This window comes from Solanum verrucosum, unplaced genomic scaffold (assembly GCF_900185275.1).
Source record: "Solanum verrucosum unplaced genomic scaffold, falcon-dt-bn FXZP01000103.1, whole genome shotgun sequence".
Lineage (NCBI taxonomy): Eukaryota > Viridiplantae > Streptophyta > Magnoliopsida > Solanales > Solanaceae > Solanum > Solanum verrucosum.
In genome coordinates, this window is record NW_026020048.1 from 5,044,518 (window position 1) to 5,067,901 (window position 23,384).

Here is a 23,384-nt window from a genome sequence, read left to right on the forward strand (position 1 = left end):
TTAAATAGGGATAGTTTGGTAAAATACATATATCAATAATTGTTTTCTAATGGTTTGTCAAGTCAAACAATGAAAAGTAAAAGTGTATTGAGAGGAGTAAATTAATTCATATTCATTTATTGAAATCTCAATTTCAAGAGAACACGAAAAAAAGGTACAGATGGTAAACTGACCTAATTTATTAAGGATGTGAAATCTAAAATGGTGACAAGTAAATAGAAACGGAGGAAATACTAGAGAATTTCCTAACGTCTATTTTATTTGTTATATTTATCTTTTTTTTTATCGCTTTAAAGAAAATCTTCATTTTAAAACAAAATAATTCACAAGATATAATAATTCTTAATAAATTTAATTAAAAAATAGTTTGTCAATTAATTAGCAGCCTTTTACTTCTTTTAAAAAAAATTTCTTAAAACTAGAAACAATCAATGAGAAATTCACAAAAGAGTAATTTTAGAAAAAATAATTGATACATTTTGGATTTAAAAAAAAACATACATTGTAATTTGGACCATAATTTTTTTTGCTAGAAATTCATTTATATGGTAATGGAGGGAATATTAAAGTCAAATTATCCTTACTTATTACTAATTATTATTTGATCTCAATCTATAATTTTCTAAAATAACAATTTTTTGAGATCATAAATTTATAGTAAAAACGACAAATAGACATAAAGCAAAGTATGTTATATTTCTTCTCTATAGTAAAGAAATGATTCTACTTTTCTCTCTCATTTTGTTTAAATTATCAACTTTATGGTAGTTCTAAAAAAAATAACGGGATATGGAGGATTTTCTCAAATTTTTTAAATGTAAATTATAAAATTAGACCTTAAAATAGATACCATATTCTTTTTATTTCTTGGTGATTCAATTTTATAGCGCCAGAGTTTGATAGAAAAAGTGTTTACTATTCGAGCAATATCATCTTATCAAATACAGAGTGAAAGAAAAAAAAAAGAATATTCAATTGTGAAATAATAATGCACATAGGGCCGTAGAAATAAACAAAATGTAACTGAATTAGTTGGGCCCTATAGGCACGTAGTTTGACTAATTAAATTCCCCTCACCATAGTCAAATTAGCCGAACGTGGATTCATCATGACAAACATATCATTATTATAAATTAGTTAATACTTACAAAAGTATAATTACATAAATTAATTTTTAATTAAGTAATATGTACATGTATTTATATAAAAAATATCATCTTTACCTAACCTCATGCATCTCCCCAAATTATATCCAATCCAAAAAAAAAAAAAAAACAAGATGATTATTGTACTTGCAATTCCCCTTTCCCTACCACAAGATATTTTTCTCATCCATTATAAATATACCTTGTATGTATAGTCGATATCAAAAATTGCACCATTTAAAGGCTTTAATTGTTTGTTTTAAAGCAATAACATCATTGATAACAATAGTTGCAAATGATGAAATATTATTCTTTCTATTTTTTCAACTATTAGGATAGATTGGTTGTTTTTTATTTCTCATTCGTTGTCCGATGTCTCTCGATTAATATGGATGGGATGACGCTTTCAACATGATTTTCTTTGTACACAGAACTCAAAATTAAGACATCTAATTAAAGATGGAACAATCTAACTAATATATCACAAGTCACAACTCATATAGCTAATAATTAAAAGACATTGGAAATAGAGCTATAGAGAAGGTCATCTTTTGTCACTCAATTATTTTATATCTCGAAAATAATAATTCCAAAATCAATATTCTTCATTCAATGAGATAAAATAATAATGATTAAATTATAAGTATAAATAATTACTACAAAAAAATAATTAAATCAAATAATTTCATTTATCTACTTTTTGACTTATAATTGCTACATGTCAATGTAAGATCGTCCTCATCGGGGACTTGGCCACCTTCCTTCACGCAAGACATTTTAGTGTCTTTTTTTGTGAAAAGAATTTTTTAGAAAAAAACACGCAGAAAATTACGCAATACATGGAGAAGGAATAACTAAATTTTATTAGTATCAAATTAATAATTGCAAGGCATCATTTAACGTATATAATTTAATCATTAAATCATGTTTTTTTTTAATCCTAGGATAATTCGGAGTTGCTACCACCTCTGTCATTTGGGTGAGCACTGGGTAAACCCCCACTGTGTAATAACCTGCAAATCACATCATGGATGTAAATCGCACAAGGCAAGCCCAATGCGACAAACTCGACTTAGAAGACATTGAGAGGAATCGATCTCGGATCATTCGTGTGGATGAACACCCTCCGAATCATGTTCTCAAAATGAAATGTTATTAATTTGGATATAAATAATATTGGGTGCAACTGCAGGGCCGCATCAACAATATTGGAGGCCTAAAGCAATACTTAAGAGAGGGGCCCTAATATTTTTTTTTCATCATATATACTTTTTTTAAAAATCTACTTTTCTAGCTAATTTGGATGCAAAGTCATTATGTACTGTTTTATAATCAATTTGTTTTAATAATTCCTTTACAAATGATAATATAGCTAATTCATTCAATCTCTCTTGAGACATTGTTGATCTTAAAGAATATTTAATCAATTTTAATTTCGAAAAAACATCTTTCGGCTTAGGCAATGATTACATGAACTGCTAACATTATTCTATAAGCAATATGTGTATTTGGAAAAGAATCAAGTCTTTTTATTTGATTGAATATTTTCATTAGATCATTATCTTCTACTTGTATTATTTTTCTTAACACTTTTAATTCAAAAAATAAATCTAAACCATCAATATCAGAATAACTATTACGTGTTAAAGAATGTTCAAGGTTAAGACAATATTTTTTAAAATTCTCATCATCTAGTGATCTCAATATTTTACCACTAAATAAGAATCAAAAATATTTTCATATGCTTCAATTGATTCAAATCTATTTTGAAGTGAAAAAATAGGTTTATCTACTCTACATATATAAAAGTAATCAACTCTAAAAGATTCTTCAAGGGACTTTGTGATTTCGCTATCCATATTTTCATCAAATTGTTTCTTAAGAAATGCATGTTTATTTTCATCTCATATGCAATTTCCTTGGTAGAAATTATAACACCCATATTACATATAAGTTTTATTTAAAAAAAAATACATATATAAGTAATTATATTTTTAAAATGGGGTCCCCAAAATATATGGGGCTCCAAGCGATGACTTTAGTGGCCTAGGGATTAAGACGGTCCTGGGTGCAAGTAAATGTTTTTCACGCTTACCCTTATAGCACTACTAGGCATGAGTTGGGTGAGACATATTTTGGATGTTCGAGTTTACCTTTTGTCATATTTTCTTTTTAAATCATGTCAATAATGTTTGGGCTTTGGACACATTATTTATGACTAATATATATATATATATACAAAATATTGAAATTTGAAAACTTATATATACGGACATTATTGAACTAATAACAGAAGTTCCCCATCATGTTTATAAACTTCTTAATTTTGTCTGTTCATTTGTGTAACATCAAACCAATAAAGTTTGAAATGAAACCTAACAAAATTAACATTCAGAGAAAAATAATTAAATTAAATTGAACTAGAAATACTATAACATGAAAAGCTTTAAGAACTACAATGTTCAAGAAAACTACATGATGCACAAAAAACAAGGTAAAAAGAGTAGACAATCAATCATGAGTAAAGTACTATGATAAAGCGACAAGTATTACATTATTTTTAATCAAATGTCTAGGTTCGAGCCTTCTGGATATAAAGTTGTCTTTATTTTGTTAGGTGGTGATTTACCCTATCCTCTGCCCCTCCCTTATTAATGTGTGGGACTTCCAAGCACAAATTCAAATACAGATATCGAACACTGAATATAAAAAAAAAAAAAAAAAAAGGAATAGACAAGGTTGAATTAAGTCCCAATGAGTTTCAAAAGTTGGGGTTACATGATTGTAATATTAGACAAAAATATAAAAGTTAGGGGGCTATTGCTATATGATGACCCCCAAAAAAATGAAGTAGCTAGAAGGGGGATGTGGGGGAAGGGGGGCAAACCCTATCACTTACAACTCATGAAGAAGAGGATGATAGCTTTATGTGGGGCTTAATTTTTTTCTTACAACAAAAGTTAGAACAAAGGAATCCTTATCAAATAATGATGGCTCAAAGGCAAGTGTCATGTGCATGCAATGGACTTTAAAGCCATGAGATTCATTATGATAAAGCAATAACAAAAGAAAAACAAAACTCATTAACTTATTTAGTTAGATAATTTGGACCACCTAACTATTGCAATTGCATGTCAATGTCCACCACTTACTCATTCATCTTATAGTTCTAGAGTTTCATATGGACCTTATCTTAACTAATAATTAGACTATTATTCTTTTTTGTCTAAAAATAGTTTGTGAAAGTTTTGTTTGCATGTCAATGTCCACCACTTACTCATTCATCTTATAGTTCTAGAGTTTCATATGGACCTTATCTTAACTAATAATTAGACTATTATTCTTTTTTGTCTAAAAATAGTTTGTGAAAGTTTTGTTTTCAAAGTAAATGATGATATAAGTTGGGCTTTATCCAAATAGGCCCTATTTATTTCTAAGGTGTATGAGATGTTTTGGTCCAAAACTTCAGGCCCATTCATAAGAAAATTGCCTCCTCTTCTTTTCTTAGTTATTGTACATATTTTTTGAATCTATAGCAATTGAAGTATAATATTTTGGAAAAGTGAGTCTTGAATTTCGAATATGAAAAGTAAGTTTAAATCAAGTGAGTATAATTGGAAAAAGTTGAAAACAGTGGCAAATTATCATTGTTGCAGAAGGGGTTTGTTAAATTTGTTGTTGTTTTGACAAATATATGAAACTTTAAATATGTTTCAAATTTAAGCTCGCTTGAGTAAATTGGGTATTGAACCGTGTGTTAGATCGTAGAAACTTGAAGAACAAGTTATTGTTTCATAACAAAAATTTGGTCAGCCGAACTTCATACCAAAATGTCTCAACATAACTTCAGTAAAAAAAAATCAGAAGTTAATCTTGACAAACCATTAGATGTTCAAGTGTGATCATTATCTGTTTAAAGTTAGGTCTTCTAAGGTCATAACTTCAGTAAAAAATGACCAACATTTGCCCTTAGCAAAGTAACAACTTCAATAAAAAAAATGTCTCAATTCATCCTCTCTGACTTGTTCAAAGTCCCTTCACTTCAGATTATTAATTTCTTGAACATTTTCCTTATGTCTTTTTGCCTCTCTATTATTTCTCCAGTTGATCCTCGTATTGTCCTATTAATCAATTACTTTATTCTAATTCCTCTATATGCAATTAAAAAAAAAATGGAAATCCACTTTTTGAATTTGTCTTATTAGGTTTATCCCTTTTGTGAAGCACTAAAATAAATCATGATAAACTTTTTTCGAGTTAATATTTTTGCATTTTCCCCTTAAACTCCACTTTCGGTTCTGTGAAGTCACCTTAATTAAAGTTGAATGTTGCTTAATAACCTAACTTGCAATATTCTAAAATTACTATCTCCAAAAGTAATTTAATTTATGCATCACTATCATAAAATTTGATTTTGCGTGAATTAAGGAAACATCAGACTTCTAATTAATCTCACATGATAACGTTGAGGCTGACTTAGGATATCAGCTGACTTATAGCTGATTTGGTCAAACTTCTAAAATTAATTTATTTAAAAAAAAATATTTTTTAAAAAAATACTTTCAGCGAGTAACAGTTTGTGTTTGACAAATAGATTTAATAAACACTTTTGAGCAACAATTAGTGTTTGACTCATCTTTTTAAAAGTACTTACGAGAAGAAAAAATACTTTTGGGGTGAAGCTAATCTTTGTTGTGTCTGAAAAACAATCTCTACTACGTCTCATAAACACTTATTTTCTTCCATAACAACTTCATCAGACACCTCACTTTTATTAAACAAACATTTATTGAAAAAAAAAAACCTTTTTAACTTTTCAAAAATTTGATCAAACAGATTATTAAGTATCACTACTAAACAAGTTGATATACAAAAACTAGAAATGTCAGTGCGATTGCAGGACAAGTTCAACCTTGACCTACTCTCAAATTCAACCCGTACCATTCAGTTCCGACCATTTAAAAAAAATTATCTTTGATTGAGTTAAACTCACAAACATGCAATATTTTCATCCTTAATAAATACATATATTAATCCTTTACTCTAACACGAGATATTCAAATTTCTGAATCCTAAACGATTCAAAATGAACCATAATATATGAGTTTTGTTTAATTTGTTATTAGTCAAAAGATTAAAAAATATATATACTTCTAATGAGCTCAAAAACGACTTTTATGGAAAGCAGTCCCATAAATAATATGATAAATAAAATGAGGAAGGCTCTTAAAGCCAATTGAAATCTTGGTTATAATTACTTATATTTTTATATTTTTTCGTTACAGCACATACTTCTTTCTCACAAGGAACTGAGACATTAATAAAGAAAAATCAATAATACAATTTAGAATACAAAAAAAAAGATACAAAATTGAGGATCCGCGTGTTATTATCCAACTTGTTCAAAGTCAAAAATCAAAGTGTAACACGTATATATAGTCAAGTGGTCCAAATCCCTCTACTACACCATCACAAATTCCATTTTTTTCAAAACCACCTGATTAGAGAAAAATAAAAATAAATAAATATATATATATATTATACATACTTAAATAATAGTAATTTCTATCGTTTAATCAAGTGAATTGTTGAGGTTTTTTTTCGCCAAACCCATTGGTGACCTCCTAAAGTTGACACTAAATTTCATTTAGACACCTCAACTGGGTGATCTTCATTCTAGACACCTCATGTAGGGTCCCGTTGTGTCATTTTGACACTTTTTGCTGACATGTCAAAGTGTGTGTGATACACTCAACAATAGAGCGTAAAAGACTCAATTTAGCTATTTTTTATTTTATTTTCTCTTCTTCTCCATTGTTCAAGCTACCACCTCCCGCCATTTTTTGAAGCTTAAACTTCTTCAATGGAGGTCGAATTTCTTATTCAAATCCATTTTCAAGTCATTTTTCTTCTTCTTCATTGTATTATTTTTCTAAATCTACAATCACCTCCCTCCACCTTTTTTACCGAAAAAATGGATACCAACACTCATATTTCATATTTATTCTCGCTTTCTTTCTTCCCACAAAACAACACTAAAAAAAAAGAAAAAAAAAGAGATCCTAAGATAATAAAAAATAAAAAAAATTGTTGGGTGTAGTAGAGAAGACAACTACCTTCGGGCGGGAGGGGGGGGGGGGGGCACATTGATTTTAATTGGTTGTTTGTCATGTCATCAACGAGTGTATTACACTCTCCTCAATTTTTTGTTTATTGTCAAAAAGTGTCAAAATGACATAGCAAGACTCTACATAAGGTGTCTAAAATAAACATCGTCCATTTGAAGTGTCTAAGTGAAACTTGGTGCCAACTTTAGAAGGTCACCGAAGAGTTTGGCTATTTTTTTTATTGTTTCTATATATAAAAATGAATTACTCCCTATTTGTATTAGCAGTATTGAAAATGGATAGTATTATTTTGTCGTATTTAAGACAGTTGGTACCCGATGGCACCGTCCAACCCGTTTCTCTCTCGCAATCTTCGGATCAACCTCATCAATCGCCACGTGTCCCTAAATTTGAAAAGGAAAGAATGCGACAAAAATCAAATAAAAACTCCGGCCTATCTTTGTCCAATCACAAAAAAACTAAACCGTTTCCCTTTTGTTCTCTCTCGTTTTCGTCATTTCTCTTCCAAGTCCAACTAAGCACTCACCAAAATCTCTCCCTAATTTTCTTAATTTCTCTACTCCGATCACTTCTTTCTGTTCAGAGCTTCGATCTATACAGTTCCGGCGATTTTCCGGCAGAATAAGTAATATTTATGAGTATGTTGAAGAAGCTTGTCGAGAAGGCTTCTTTTGTCAAGAAGGTCAGTCATGATCTCTCTGTTTTAACTCTTTACCTTCGTTTTTTTGGATTTGTACTTTCGATTCACTTCAAATTCGAATTTCTGAGAAGTTTCAGAAATCAAAACTAATCCTGTCATTGATTTTGCATTTCCGATTTGTGTTAAATCTTACTAATTTCTTGTAGTTTTCTGTTTCAATTCTAAAAGTAAATTGAACTGGATTGGTGTGTTAATGTTAAAAAGAATGAATTTTTTGAAATTTGAGTTGATTGATCTCGATTGTCGTGAAGCATGATGTGATCACGCAATATTAATGCTGAGCTTTAAAGTAGTAGTACTACACTTTTGATCTTAAACGTTAAGATAAGAATATCAGTATCACCTTTTCGAGATACTGTAACAGTAACACTGCTAGTTTAAGAATTTTTGAAATTCATATGAGGAACGATTCATTTACTTGGTGAGTTTTAGGAATATGATTAAATGAAAGCCGTTTCTATAATGATTCGATGCATTTAATTATGTCTGCTACTTTATAGTTTCTATTTAAAAATTTGGCTAAAAAATGTGATTAAATAAAAGGTCTTGTAGAAGTTACATTATTGAAAAAGATAGTAGGATCTGTAGGAGTAAGACTGTAACAAAGAGCTGAATTAAGTGGTCTTTGTAGCATTGTGGACTGACCAAAATAATTATGACGAATAAAGAAGCACTCAATCTTCTAACTACTATAGTCAGATACTGGTCCTAATAGTGAAGGCTAAGAGTGACGCTCTTCTGTTTGCCTGTGGGTGTGGCCCATCAGATATACTACTCGGTTCATCTTTGTTTGTTACGTCTCTTTAAAAATAATAATTAAAAATATTTTATTATAATTCATGTTTATCCTTAGGCATTAAAAAGTAATTTGAGGAATAAGTAATTAAAGTGTAAACTGTGAAGAAAATATTTATGATAAAAAGCTGAATAAATAGAGGGATGACCTATGAATTTAAGACAGGTGTCAAGGGACATAATATCCGTAGGAGGAAATAGATGGAAATTTATTTCTTGCCTAAATAGAAAAGTATTTTGCCAGATGCAGTCTTTAGCTCAGACTCCAGAGTCCACACGCAATTATGAACTTTCTTAAAGAGAAATGGGCCGTGGGCCCTGGGCCCATGATTGCGTTCTAAGGTCTGGCAACTGTTTTTCTTTTATTTTTTGTTTGATTAACAAGGAAAAGAAAAACAGATGAACATCTTTTACTTTACTGATTATGTTTCTAATGAGACTTAAATGCATCAAATGAAGATCTTTTACTTTACTAATGAATTAAGTATTAAACAGAAGATTATCTTGTGAAACCTAACTTAGACAAGTTCAGAGTTGCATTTTAGTAGTTTTTTTTCCCATCATATTGCTAATTAATCTTGTGTTAAGTGCAGCCTCGAGGAGATTTAGATGGTCTGAAGCCTGATGACGTAAGTCCTCGGTGTGTTTTTCATTATGGCATTCCATCAGGATCTGTGCTATCGGCACATGACTCTATCCAAAAAATTGTTGCCCTTGCTACCAAGTAAGCATTTCTATAACATTTAATGTTGTATTGTATATATATTAAATTTTGATTTGATAAATTTATATATACAAATGTTGACACAAACAAAAGACTTAACGCAGTGGTTAAAGAATTTTGGTAGTGTGTTCTACCCTTACTAGTAGCACATTTAAAACGACACACACTTTACTCACTATTTCATAAGTATTTCGTCAAATTATTTTTATAACATTTAATCTGGAGGAGTCACCAACAAAAGTTGTCAAGGAGTAATAAGTAATTTTTCATTTTTAATCAGAGATAACGAATTCGAGTCGCAAAATAGGAATTTTGCCGACCTAAAAATTTGCAATAAAAAAGAACTCTTCTTTTGGTTACATAATAATTCAACGTTTCTTAAAGAATTTGTGATGGTAATTAAAATTTGGTATAAATAGTCCACATCACTAAACTAGAATATTAAATGGAAGGGGAAGGTCATGACCTCATCCATACAATTGCTATTCTATTTCTATCTCATTCCGTCTAGGAAAAAAAATCCCCAGCACGAACAATTCTTTCTTGGATATTCCTTTGTTGATTATGATGCCATTGAAGTGTCCTCAAGCATTGATTACCAATAAACCCTTCTTCTTCGCTTTCTACCACTAATCTCCACACCAAGAAAATCAACATATATTTACAATGTTGATGAGCACAGTCTTCAACTCCATTGAACCCTTTCATCTCAAAACCTCTTCTTTTTTTCCAATTTCACTTTCCACTAATGTTACTCTATCCTTCAAACCCAATTCCCCAATCGCCGCCCCTCGTAGACCCATTAAATGGCACATCAGTGCTTGTGCAACTGGTCAAGAAATCGACATGGAAAGAACCAAACAAGGATTATACACAGCAAAACCCAAGAAAGTTGTAATCTTGTGGGACTTAGACAACAAACCACCACGAGGCCCACCCTACGAGGCAGCCATGTCGCTGAAAAGGGTAGCGCAATGTTTTGGCGAAGTTGTGGATATGTCCGCATATGCTAATCGTCATGCTTTCATCCATCTTCCTCAGTGGGTTGTTGAAGAAAGGCGTGAAAGACGACATCTTGATGTTCTTGAACGTAAAGGGGTTGTAACCCCATCCGAACTTTACATATGTTCTGTCTGTGGACGAAAATGTAAGACCCATATGGATTTAAAGAAGCATTTTAAGCAGTTACATGAAAGGGAAAGGGAAAAAAAACTTAGTCGTATGAGGTCATTAAAAGGCAAGAAAAGACAGAGATTTAAAGAGAGGTTTGTTGATGGTAATTATAAGTATATAGAGGCTGCTAAGAGTTTGATAACCCCTAAAGTGGGTTATGGTTTAGCATCTGAGTTGAGGAGAGCTGGGGTTTATGTAAAGACTGTGGCAGATAAGCCACAGGCAGCAGATTGGGCATTGAAAAAGCAAATGCAGCACTCAATGAGTAGAGGGATAGATTGGTTGTTTTTGATTTCTGATGATTCAGATTTTTGTGATATGTTGAGGAGAGCAAAGGAAGCAAATTTGGGGACAGTAGTAGTTGGGGATTGGGACAGGGCATTGGGGAGGCATGCTGATTTATGGGTTCCATGGAATGGGGTAGAAAATGGAGAGATAACAGAGAAGGATTTAGTGTTAAAGAATGAGAGGAGGAGGGAGTCTTGGGATAGAAGTAATGCACAGTTCTCTGTAAGTGAGTTCAATGGTGGGATAAGAGAGGAGGGTACTAGTTTAGGAAGTTTGATGGATGACATTGTTGAGAAGTTGGAGTCTTCTGGCACGAGGATTTCAGCTTTCTCCGAAGGGGAGGAGGATGAAAAAGTTGAAGAACTGGATGAGGAGGACTGGCTTCGAGCAAGATTAGATCAACGAAGTGATGACGAATATAATACAGAGGACTCCATAGTCAGCGATGAAGAGGAGGGGGACTACTTATTGGACAGTGAGGACGAAGATACAGGCGAGATTTTATAAAGTGATGACGAAAGCAATAAGAGAAAGAACAGTTTGCCATTGGTTTTGTCAAAAGATTTGTACGAATTGATTGAGATAGAGCATGTGCTCTGTGAAAATGAGGTTTAATGAAAGGTGGCTAAAGCAATTTGACATATTGGTTGAGTTTGTCTTTGTCAGTTAAGCTATCTTAGATTATGTGAGGTAACACAGATGTATCTGACCTTTGATAATGAAAGTATTGCTTTGAAAGTTTACAGTGGTTGCATTCTTTTCACAAAATTTTTACTAGGCCATGATGTGCTTCTTAGCTTAGGGGAAACATTGTCACATATTTGAATATATTACACGACTAATTCCATTTTTGGGATTCCATTCAAATTTCATTTGGAGCTCTGGATTATCTTTGATATTACCATCTGTTATATCTCTTTGATATATGTGTTAATATTAGCTGTTTGGAGTCGCTCTTTCGAACCTGTTTTACCTGCTCTTTTTTTGAGACAGTCAAGTTTCAGTTCACGTGAGTTCTTCTAGATATTAGATGCGGAAATTTCTGCTGCCTTCAGTTCTGCTCTGTGGTTTGGTGGATAAAAATGCCAGATAAATGAGTGAATGGGGCAGTCGTTTTAAGTAATTGAATTATTTGCTTTTCTCATTTCTATTGAACTAACTGTTGCTGACAATGTCAATATATATCCTCAGTTTTGAGTGAAAAAATTGCGTAATGATATCATCAATTGCTACTTGTTGAGAGAAGTAGTAGAAAAGAAAGAATAGTTAATAAGTTGTCATGCTCCATGGTATTGTCAATAAAACTGAGGATAAAAGGAGCAGTAAGTGAAGATGTTTCTGATAGCATATGCCAAAGAACAATCTAATGGAGTACGACACCAGTTTTTATTTGCAGAAATGAGAGAATACATAGTTGAGATCCACTTAACAATATGCATCAGTTTGCACTGAAGGGCTTATGTTTTTCTTTCGTGGATAGGAATAAACACTAAATATCTTGACAAGCTGCAAGATACTTTATATTTCTGTATAATTATGTTTTTCTAAAATGAGGTTTGTGGAGTGCAAGTTATGAATGGTTTAGAGGAGGAATGTTTGCTAAATCTGAAAGCAAATTAGATATGTTAATGTTGAAGTCCTATTGGAGAAGTATCTATTGCAATTTGAAAATGCTCATCTAGGCTTCTATTGGCACATTTTAATTTGTAAGATGAAACTTGCAGTCATGATATAAAGCCAAAAGAAGATGGAAAGTTAAGTTGCCTTTTTTGCTAGTTTGGATGAAGATTCATGTTTAATTTAAGAGAAAGTTGTAGAAAAGAATGATTTTGTAGCTTAACTGTTAATTTCAGTATGACTTTGACCTATGTTGCTCGGACTCTTCAAAAATGTCAAGGGGTGCGTGTCGGATTTGCCAAAAGTAGTGTATTTTTGGAGAATTTGACACGGGTGCGGCATCGAAAGTGAAGAGTCCGCGCAACTTAGCTTTTGACAATGTAAGGTGCAGGTAATTTGGACACTAAGGGGTCATTTGGTAGGATGTATTATAGAAACAATATATGTATTTGCCTTGGTATTATTTAATACCTTGTTTGGTACATAGCAAGCTTTGGTATTAGCATTACCAGGGTTATTGATACATGGATAAGCATGGTTAAAAACAGAACTACCCTTAATACACCAAACCAAACTATTCTTTCGATATTTTTTAGAATCTAATGTAGGGGATGACGAAACAAGGATATGCTTAATGTACTTGATTATCTACTGAAGTGCTGCTTTATATAAAAATCAATGATAGATCATATTAGCAGTTTGCTTAAACAGTTTCAAGGAAGCTGCTGGCTGCATATGCATCAAGGTATTTGATTTAATGAAGTTAGCTATTCAACCTTCTTTATATCATGCCAGAAGCTTCCTCTTTCATTATCTCTAGTCTCCAGAGCCATTGCCAATATGATCTCTTTCTTATGTTCCAGAGATACAGGAGTCTTCTATTCTCATCATCTGCTCTACTAACTAATTAAAGTGGTTTGATTGTGCTTCTAAATCATGCTGATATGATTCTCTTAGACAGTGCAGTAGGTGGCTCTAAAGAACCAAAAAGTAGATAATGAGATGCAATAAAGAAAAGATGGAATGCATGTTGTGCCTTGGATGTGAACAGGATATCTATTTACTAAACTCAAGAATCAGATGGCAAGGAATACTCGGTAGATAGCTGACCTGTTTTTTCCATTACATCCCATCAGTTAGGTTCCTTTGGCTATCTAACTTACCAACGGAGCACAATTTATGGGGTTTGTCATAGCCCCTTGCCCTCACATTCGTGGCAAGGAGGTGTATTAGCCACTATACTGCTAGGTGGTAGTCTAGTGTCGAAGGATTGGAGTGACAACTTTTCACATCTATTTTTCATCAAGGTGTCAATTGGTCCTTTTAAAGGGGAAATTAATGCTCATGAGAAAATGTTTTCCAGTGACACTAATAAAAATCAATCCTGTAGGCCCACGATTCGAGGTATTGAAATAATCAAGTTTGTGTTAATATGCAGAGATGGACGGATCAAATTATTTGGGAAAGATAGCACGCAAGCTCTGTTGGTATCATCAGAGACGGTGTCAAGCAAATTTTTGCAGGTATGCATCTTCTGAATCCTGCAAAGAATTTTCTTTATTGAAATAGGCGCTAATACCATGATCATGCATCTTGTAAGACTGATCTTTGATGAAAATGCTAAGTTGCTAGTTTATGCTTATTTATTGTTTTGGTCTTGCAGTTTATGGAGAACCAAGGCCTCCTCATTAACATAAACTCCAATAATCAAATAGAGGCAAGTTATTTGATGAAAAGCTCCTTTAGCATACAGATACACTACAAGCAGTACTATTGTAATTTCTAGTACGAGTTTCCATTATTCCAACTCAAAAGTTCAACTTTCTAGGCTAGACATCCCTGCATGAGTGTGGCATAGCTGTGTGGTGGGACTAATAATTTGATTACTTGGTCATCATTAGGTCTGGGATGTAGAACAAAGGTATTTGTGTAATGTTCATGACTTCGACCGGGATATCACATCTTTTACACTCATACAGCACACTCCCTACCTGTAAGTGCGTCTAAGGTACATCTAGGTTAAGCTGATTTGTACGCGAAGAAGATGTGAACCAGCTATTCATTGTGCTGTCCACAGGTATCTTGGAGACTCGTCAGGACATGTTTCAGTTATGAAGGTTGTTAAAGAACCCTGTAATATAGAGAAAATGAAATATTGTATCCCTCTTTCAGCATCTCATGGTGAGACCAAATCCTCTTTACACCTGTTGCTTATTCGTTGTCCAGTTTTCTCTGATGCTTAAATTCTACTGTTCTTTACTCATGACATAAAGTTGCTTGAGAGGTTCTCATATTGTTTGTGATCATTAATGCTCGTAGCATGGTTCAGGGGTTTGTGGATGAATTTACGCATGTAATGTTTAAATTTATTTGTTTCAAAATATATGAGACTTCTAGTGTACCACAGTGTTTGTATTCAGAAACATCTAACTGTTGATTGAAGTTGACCTCAGGAACAACGGAAAAACTTTTTATAGCTAATTCAAAGGTTATTCCCCGAAAATAGAAAAGAAATATAAGAGAACTATTAAACAGATGGTTCAGTCATTATTCCATACATAGATCCTCAATACATACTACCCCATGTTGGCCTGACAACACGATCCTGATTCAGGCCTATCAAATGAAGTTTCAGGGGATGCTGCTGTAGCCCATATACTACCTCAACCTGCTGCAGAAACTAAGAGGTAACTTTTATGCTATTTTCTCAGTTTCTAAAGACCAGATAAAAGAATTCCATCTGGTACGTATTCTGGCACAAGCTAGTGCTTATTTTAATTCAATAAAATTTGTACTTATATATCTTTCAATCAATGTCACCTAAAAGAATACAAGAGGTAAACCAGTTTCAAAAAAAAAAAAAAGAATATAAGAGGTAAACTTTGTTCTTATCAATAGTTCCCTCTCTTCTTTGCTGGAGCTTTTTGTTTCATAACTCTTACTGTAAGATGGTCTACCGGAAACAGTCTCTCTGCCCCACAAGGGTAGGGGTAACGTTTGTGTACATCCTACCCTCCCCAGACCCCTCTTGTGGGTCTACACTGGGTTTGTTGTTGTTGTTCTTAACTCTTACTGTAAGAGAAATTCTGCTGCTGTGGATAAAGTTACTAGTACCCAAAATCTGATTATAATTGATAGAAACTCTAAAATTTGGAGGTTACTACCCGGCATAATAATTTAATCCATGCATATCCAGATGTTACAAAAGTAGGTTCAGAAGTTCTTTTTGTGAAATGTAGGGTTTATTTGAGCTTATTAAAGTTATGCTTACCAGGCATGAAATGAGGCACTACTGATAACTTTATTTGTTGAATTGCCCTCATACAATATTATGTTACAACTGAATGTTCTTTTACACACCAAAGGTTTATTATTATTTTGATCATTATGTGGTGATAACTACGTTAGTATAACCATTGTGAAAAAAACTTTATTTGATGCAGGGTGGCTATTGTTTACAAAGATGGTGTTATAACACTATGGTCAATTCGTGAAAGTAAAGCAATCTTTATAACCGGGGGGAGTCCTCTGCAATCTATGAGTCACGAGACAAAAAAAGCAACCACAGCATGTTGGTGCTGTCCTTATGGAAGTAAACTAGTTGTTGGATACAGCAACGGAGAGATATTCATCTGGAGTATTCCAGCTACTTCAAATTCAAGCATAGATCAAGAACTTGAGGAATTGCCTAGTGGAACTCAAAGTGCCCCAATTTGTAAACTGAATCTTGGATATAAGTTAGACAAAATCCCTATAGCAAAATTAATATGGGCCTATGCAGAAGGTAAAGCAAGTCGATTATATGCTATGGGCTCCCCCGATTGTCAAGCAGCAAACTTGCTACAGGTTACTTTTTATTTTTTGGCTACTTATATGTGTGTGTACTTTATTCTGTAACTTTGCTTTTCTCGATGAATTCAGAGTTCAGACTCCAGTCCTCTTATATAGCTTCTATTTATCTTAGGCACTGTTAGTATATTATTGTTGAAAATCACTCGCCACGTAATTTTCTTTTTTAATCTGTTGACTAATAGTTATGCATTAGTCTTGGTTTTTCTCATGTTATTTTTAAGAGTAGTTGCAAAATAAGGCAAAATAAGGCTTTTATTAGAACCAGCATTAAGTTGGTTTTCTGTATTGGATTGCTCTCCTATTTTCATACATTAGGCCTGCTTTCAATTGAAGTCGTATGATTTGTCATTTGGCAGGTAGTTCTGCTAAATGAACACACTGAATCTCGCACAATTAAGTTGGGACTTCACCCTCCTGAGTCTTGTTTGGACATGGAGATTATCTCAAGCTTCCCCACATTGAGAAAGAACATTAACAATTCATTACTTTTGGTATCAAAGTCTGGCCAAATTTACACATATGATGATTCTTTAATTGAAAGGTACCTAATACAGTACCAGTCTAGGTCACCACCATCACTTCCAAGGGAAGTGACGGTGAAGCTCCCACTTGTTGATTCAAGCATCACCATTGCAAAATTCGTAGTGAATAATCCTTACATGTTTTCCATGGATCAGGTGTGTAAACTTTTCTTGATTTTATACATTTTACTTCTACAATTGTTCTTTTTTAATGCTATAATTAACAGCATACTTTTTCTGGTAATGCAGGACTATAGTAGCCTGATAAAAGATAGCATACCTCTTTTTCCATTTGAGAAAGGACAGAAAGATGGAACTGGATCAAATTCAACTCAATTTTCTAAGGCCAAGAATGTGTTCTTAAGTGGTCACAGTAATGGAGCCATAAACTTATGGGATGTCACGTGCCCAAATCCACTTCCTATTGTGTCAATAACTCAGCAGGTAATCTTGAAATCCATTTTCTCTTTCTTGTTAGTCAACCACGACTTGTCAAACAACCATGTCACAGCGGAACCATTACTTATATTTGATAGGTTACAAAGGTGTCTTTGTCAGGAAAAGTAACATGCATTCTTCTGTTTTCTAGTCATGAAAAAGCATGTTTAATGTCTCATCAACAGCCTTACTTTTTTCAGTCGGATATGCAAACAGTTAGTAGAAAGATTAGCAATTTACAATCAATTCAATAATGTGAGCCTATCCATCAATGTTTAGCTTCTTCTGTTTATTGCCTTCCGAATTTACTGTAACTTCTACTCTGCAGAGTGAGGACAACCTTTCCTTAAGTGGTGTACCCTTAACGGCATTGTATCTTACCTCTGACTTACATATCCTCATTTCTGGTGATCAAAGTGGAACGGTAAACTGTCTATAATGGATTTACCAAAATGAAGAAAGTTTCTGCATTCTGAGGATCTTAATTCTTGTATACTTGTCGTGCAGGTACGTATCTATAAGTTCAAAAGTGAGTTTTTTGCCCCAGATACTAGTTTTCTATCCTTTCAAGGTATGCAGCATGAATGTCAGGAAAACTTTGAGAATTTGATCTTAGATCTTATATTATTAATGGTTTTGCTCTCTTAAAACATAAACGTATCCCTTTCTTTGTTTTATGGAAGCAAATGTTTCAAGAATCAGCAAAAAGAATGAATTGTTGACTTATTCACCCAACTCCAGTAGGTTCAAAGAAAGGAAGCAACCCAATCCAGAGCATTAAGCTTGTTAAAGTTAATGGAGCTGTACTTTCTATAAGTACCAGTGAGGATTCTAAGTATTTTGCTGTTGGTTCTGACCAAGGATATGTAAGCTTCTGCTTCTATTTTCCTCCTGCTATACATCATTCATTTTATTCCTTTAGGTTTTCAAGCACTTCAGTACTGCACCCTTCTCCTTCCAACACAAATGTTGGTCTCAATCATTTGGGAATAATGCCGCTACAGTAAGTTTGTAGGATATGTGCAGAACTTGAACTGTATATCTCAGAATTTTTTGTTAAATGTTATTGTTAATTCTGTTTAATATGGTGGTTCTCTAGTAAGAAGGAGCCTGGAAAGCAGCTTGGTTTTACACACACATTTTATAAGGCTCTAGTAACTCTGATTTTCTAATAAGTACCCTAACTGAATTTATTCGGACCCTTGAGATACAAAGTTCCCAGTGACCTGTTTTCCTGTGATTGTATGAGGGGGAGTATGTGACATATTGAAGATGCTTTTCAAGTCGACTGTTTATATTAAAATATTGAGTGTTTGAAATCCCATAATTTGTGGTATGCAGGTGGTATTAATTGATTCTGACAGCAAGACCATACTGTATCAAACACATATTGCCAGTGAACTCTGTGCAGGTGTCATCTCTATGCAGTTCAACACGTGTAGCTTGCATGGATTCGACAAGAATATCTTAGTGGTAGCGACTAAGGATTCATCAATCTTGGCCCTTGAGACAGAAACAGGAAATACACTAAGCCCTTCCAGTGTTCATCCAAAGAAACCTTCCAGAGCTTTATTTATGCAGATTTTGGGTATTTCACCATTATTTATAGAATCTGTTAATTTCTCGGAAAAGCTTCTCATGAACGCTTAAAACTAACAAACATTCATGTATTTTCCTTTTCTCTACATTTGGTGCAGATGGACAAGAAATGTCTGGTCGAGGATTAAGCATTTTAGATGGTATAGACATGATTAAGGGGAATTCGGATAATATTGCATCAAAGCAACCATTAGTATTGATTTGTTCTGAAAAAGCTGTGTATGTCTATTCCTTATTGCATATTATTCAGGTATGTGTCTATTTGTCTTGTTTGTGCTTATATAAAACTAGCGCACTATCCATCTCACCGTGTGTTCTATTTGCTTGATATATACAGGGTATTAAGAAAGTATACTACAAAAAGAAGTTTCATTCCTCTCTGTGTTGCTGGGCATCAACATTTGACACACCTGAGGCCGGCCTTATGCTTCTCTTCTCGAATGGAAAGATTGAGATTAGGTGATGTTTCTTCTATTGTGTAACCAAATATATATGAGAATTATTCTGCTCGGCAATATTATCATGAACTACTCCTTTAATTGTTGATTCTCTCATGGATCATACAAGTTTTTACTGGCTTAGAAATGTGTAGTCTCGGTTCTAGTTCAAAAGCATACTACAGCATACTAGATACTAGATATCTAAACCATTGATCTTGTCTCGGGAACAAGAATACAATTTTTGAAAACATGTAGATTTTGCCTCTTCAAAAGAGAGCTTATTAGTTTGTGTTTCTATCATATCCTTTTCTGAAGTCCTGTAGGGTAAGCCACAAAGTGCATTTAAATGTAAAATATGAGTGCCACTAGAGACTTACCTCGTCGAGACTTAGAGGTAAGTTCTACAAAGTAGTGGTTAGACTGACTATGTTATATGGGGTGGAGTGTGTAACGAAGATAAGGATGTTGAAATGGATGTCTGGGCATATCAGGAGAGAGAAGATTAGGAATGATGACATTGGGGCCAAGGTGGGAGTGGCTCCCATGGAGGATAAGATGCGGGAAGTGAGGTTGAGGTGGTTCAGGCATGTGTAGAGAAGGTGTGCAGATGACTCGGTAAGGAGGTGCAAGAGGTTGGCCGTATTGAGGTTGAGGAGGGGTAGATGTAGGCCTAAGAAGTATCGGAGTGAGGTGATTAAGCAGGACATGGTACAACTTCATCTCACCGTGGACATTACCCTTGAAAGGAAGGTGTGGAGGTCGATAATTAGGGTAGAAGGTTCGTAGGTAGTCGGGCGTATAGCTATCCCATTCCCAGAGTATTAGTATTATTCTTGTATTTCTTTAGCCTCGATTATTGTACTATCTTGTTGTTGTTTCTGCTTGTTGCTACTGCTTTCTTTTACATCTTTCCTTGAGTCGAGGGTCTATCAAAAACATATCTATGCCTTCTCAAGGTAGAGATAAGGTCTGCGTACACTCTACCCTTCCAGAGACCCCCCCCACCCTCCCCACACGCATGAGATTAGACTGGGTTTGTTGTGAGTGCACACTAGAAGCTTGTGGTGTCTAAATTGCACTTGTTGTTTTTCTCCCTCAGTTCCTTAGTTATATGTTTTCACTGAAGGGGGGAAATTATATACATCCTGCTGAATTTATTCTGTAAAACTTCAGGTCTCTTCCAGAGTTGTCCCTTCTAAAGGAAACTTCAGTTAGAGGCCTTGTACTTTCGCCGCCGAAGGCAAACGCCATAGCTGACCATTCAGTATGCGCGTCAAAAACTGGTGAACTCATAGTGGTATTGCACCGACACTTTAGGCTTTTTTTTTTATGAGGTTTATATACCTTAAGTTCTAACTTTAAACTCAAAAAATTATTTATGTCTAGGTTGACAGGGATCAAGAAATGTTCTTCGTCTCAGTTTCCTTGCAAAATGACACCTTCAGGTGACAAATGTTTCAGCAACCAAATCTTTTTTTTTTCATTTGACAGCCTGCTTTCTTTTTGGCTTATTCCTGTGAAGGAATAATCGAACATAGTTGCATCCCCCACCTCCTTCACTTCCCACTGAGAATTCAATTATTTTATAAGAAATACAGTATCGCCTGCAATTCATACTATTGCTGCATGATAGGTTCCTGGACTTTGCTTCCCATGTTTACGATAGAGATCTAGTGGTTGAACCAGGGAAGATCTCTGCACCCATCATCCAAAAAGAAAAAAAAAAGGTTGGGGTTCTCCTAACTCTGAAATTTTAAGTTAACCTTCAGTTCATTATTAAATAATTTCTTTGACTTTCTTGACTATAGGGAATTTTTGGATCTGTTTTCAAAGATGCCAAGGGAAATAAAGCAAACAATGTGCCTGACGCCGAAGTTGAAAATGCAAGAGTAAGTATTGAAGAGATGTCTGCAATATTTTCAGCTGACAACTTTCCATCACTCACACACAGTGAAGAGAAGTTAAGCAGGAACGAAAAGGATGCTGACTTGGATATAGGTATTGTTTATCTCTTGTAATGGTTGTTCGCTACTTCATCATTCACTTCTTCCATTGAACTGAATACCTGGCAACGACATGATAAGGGCCTGCATAATGCTCTTCTCAGACTAAACTGAAAATCAGACGCAGAAGAAAGTGGAAGTGGGAACAGTAAAGAAATAACAACCTAAAAGAGTTACAATTTATGAACTGTTTTTCATATTTTCATGAAAAGTTCTGGTTGATAAAAGTTTGGAGAGCATTACATTATAGAGTTGCTCATAGTTTTCCCTTCAAGAAGATCTGTTTTGCTTTTTCAAACTATACAACTACCTGCTGCTAACTTTCTGTTTTCCCTTAAAGATGACATTGAAATTGAAGATCCAGAAGAGAAACAGAAGGGAAATCCAATGGTAGCAGTACTCAACAAGCAGAACCTTACAAATACATTTCAGGCTCTGAAAGGTAAGTTATTAGAGTGAAGAAGTTGATAGTTATCGGCACTCTTAGCTTTCTGCAGTGTAATGATAATGCAGTCTCACCGTCTCACGAGTCTACATTTATTAGTTTTAGGTTTTCCCATCGATCTTTTATCTGCCTTTTTTTAATATGCTTAGAAGTGTTATCAACACTTTCAGCTTTCAACTAAATAATATTAATGCTGTCTCACGAATCTCCATTCACCAGTTGTTCAGTTTTCCCATCTTCTTTTAGATGGCTTTTCTACTACACTTAATAACGGCGCTGAATGACCAGAAGTTCTATATCATTTTTTATTTAGAAATCATTGCTCTTCTTTTTACAGGAAAGTTTATGCCCATGAAGGTCAAAAACGATAAAGCCCCGATAAATGATGCACCACAAGATGGCAAGGCAGATACTGTTGGTCAAATTAAGAAAAGATATGGGTATACTGCTTCAGCTGTAAGTTCTCTTTCCTGCATTCACAGTCTATCTGGCTCGAGGAAGGGGAAGCAAGGGCATTAAATGTGTTTTGTCTAATTGAAAATAGAAGTGAAAAAAATGTATTTGTTGAGAAATAAACAACATTTATCACTTGACGTACCTTTAACTTCCTAACTGTTGGGGCAGTAAGCCAGTAACCCCCAACGATCATCCTTATTTCAACTATTTTAGTAATTTGACTGAGATGTTGGCAAGCTAACAATGTAAGTAAATTTTCCTACAATGATTGCAGGAACCCAGTGCTGCAGAGGCAGCAAAGTCAAAGCTCAGTGAAAATCTGAAGAAGTTGCAGGTACTGTATGGTGACTCTCATTACTCATGGTGGACATATTTTCAAAACTATGTTTACCCTACATGATTTTGTATGGCGAAAGGGAATATTGCTTATAAGGCTGCTTCTCTATGTTTTAACTTATCTAATATAGAAGAAAGCAGAACAGAGAAGGTACTGAAGTTTTGTGAATTTCTATATGTGCAGGGCATCAACATTAGAAGTGCTGAGATGCAGGACCAAGCCAAGTCATTTTCTTCCATGGCTAAAGAGGTGTTGCGATTTTCTGGAAATGACAAAGCAAATTCGTGATTGCTTCACTCCACACAAAAATGTTTTGCTTGAAATGTATAGTAAATTACAATTGAGTATTATTCTGGATATTACCTATTTATTCCTTTCTATGAGACTTGGAGTTTGAGATTTTCTTTTCTTCTTTCTTCTATTTATTATATGTAAATGGCACACAACGTTTGATATGATTCGTTCACAGAGATGACAGTTATTAGGAGGGTAGACAGTGTTTCCCAGTATGAAGTTATGTTGATGCCTCTTATGTAAATTGAAGGTTATTAATGTATTCGTATTTGCAGCTCAATAGTCAATACAATCTGATATCCATATTATTGAAGACATATATGCATTTAGAAGAACTTGCATCAGATTTCATGTTTGAATTGCTGTAGTTCACTAATTTCAGTGGGATAGTGAAAGGTGATCAACACTAGTATGGCAAGAAGGCGAAAG

At 34.0% G+C, this 23,384-nt stretch overlaps 2 protein-coding genes across 3 annotated transcripts; both read left to right on the forward strand.

Annotated features, from left to right (window-relative positions):
* The first annotated feature begins 7,798 nt into the window (after window positions 1–7,798).
* On the forward strand, window positions 7,799–22,957 carry LOC125822021 (uncharacterized). Of its 2 annotated transcripts, XM_049501398.1 has the most exons (24): window positions 7,799–7,955; window positions 9,362–9,492; window positions 14,009–14,093; window positions 14,234–14,287; window positions 14,472–14,563; window positions 14,648–14,751; window positions 15,185–15,257; window positions 16,014–16,416; window positions 16,779–17,099; window positions 17,193–17,387; window positions 17,710–17,805; window positions 17,889–17,952; window positions 18,126–18,247; window positions 18,723–18,969; window positions 19,079–19,230; window positions 19,318–19,439; window positions 20,594–20,717; window positions 20,807–20,865; window positions 21,054–21,147; window positions 21,229–21,418; window positions 21,764–21,865; window positions 22,206–22,324; window positions 22,599–22,658; window positions 22,845–22,957. In XM_049501398.1, the coding sequence occupies exons 1-24, from the start codon at window positions 7,908–7,910 to the stop codon at window positions 22,947–22,949; spliced, it is 3,162 nt and encodes a 1,053-aa protein (XP_049357355.1). In that variant the 5' UTR covers window positions 7,799–7,907; the 3' UTR covers window positions 22,950–22,957. The 2 variants fall into 2 exon arrangements, with proteins under 2 accessions (XP_049357355.1, XP_049357354.1); XM_049501397.1 differs by lacking the exons at window positions 7,799–7,955; window positions 9,362–9,492; window positions 14,009–14,093; window positions 14,234–14,287 and having other exon boundaries at window positions 14,444–14,563; window positions 18,123–18,247.
* LOC125822026 (uncharacterized) lies at window positions 9,950–11,696 on the forward strand. The gene has a single exon (XM_049501404.1). It carries the CDS (start codon window positions 10,159–10,161, stop codon window positions 11,458–11,460), a length of 1,302 nt encoding a protein of 433 aa, XP_049357361.1. The 5' UTR covers window positions 9,950–10,158; the 3' UTR covers window positions 11,461–11,696.
* Window positions 22,958–23,384: the final 427 nt, after the last annotated feature.

Excerpts from the sequence above, each read along its gene's own strand:
- LOC125822026 (XM_049501404.1), top strand. The coding sequence starts at position 10,159 with ATGTTGATGAGCACAGTCTTCAACTCCATTGAACCCTTTCATCTCAAA.
- LOC125822021 (XM_049501398.1), top strand. The coding sequence starts at position 7,908 with ATGAGTATGTTGAAGAAGCTTGTCGAGAAGGCTTCTTTTGTCAAGAAG. Across the intron at positions 18,248-18,722 it reads TTGGTTCTGACCAAGGATAT|GTGGTATTAATTGATTCTGA; the intron begins GTAAGCTTCTGC and ends TGTGGTATGCAG. Across the intron at positions 21,866-22,205 it reads TACATTTCAGGCTCTGAAAG|GAAAGTTTATGCCCATGAAG; the intron begins GTAAGTTATTAG and ends TTCTTTTTACAG.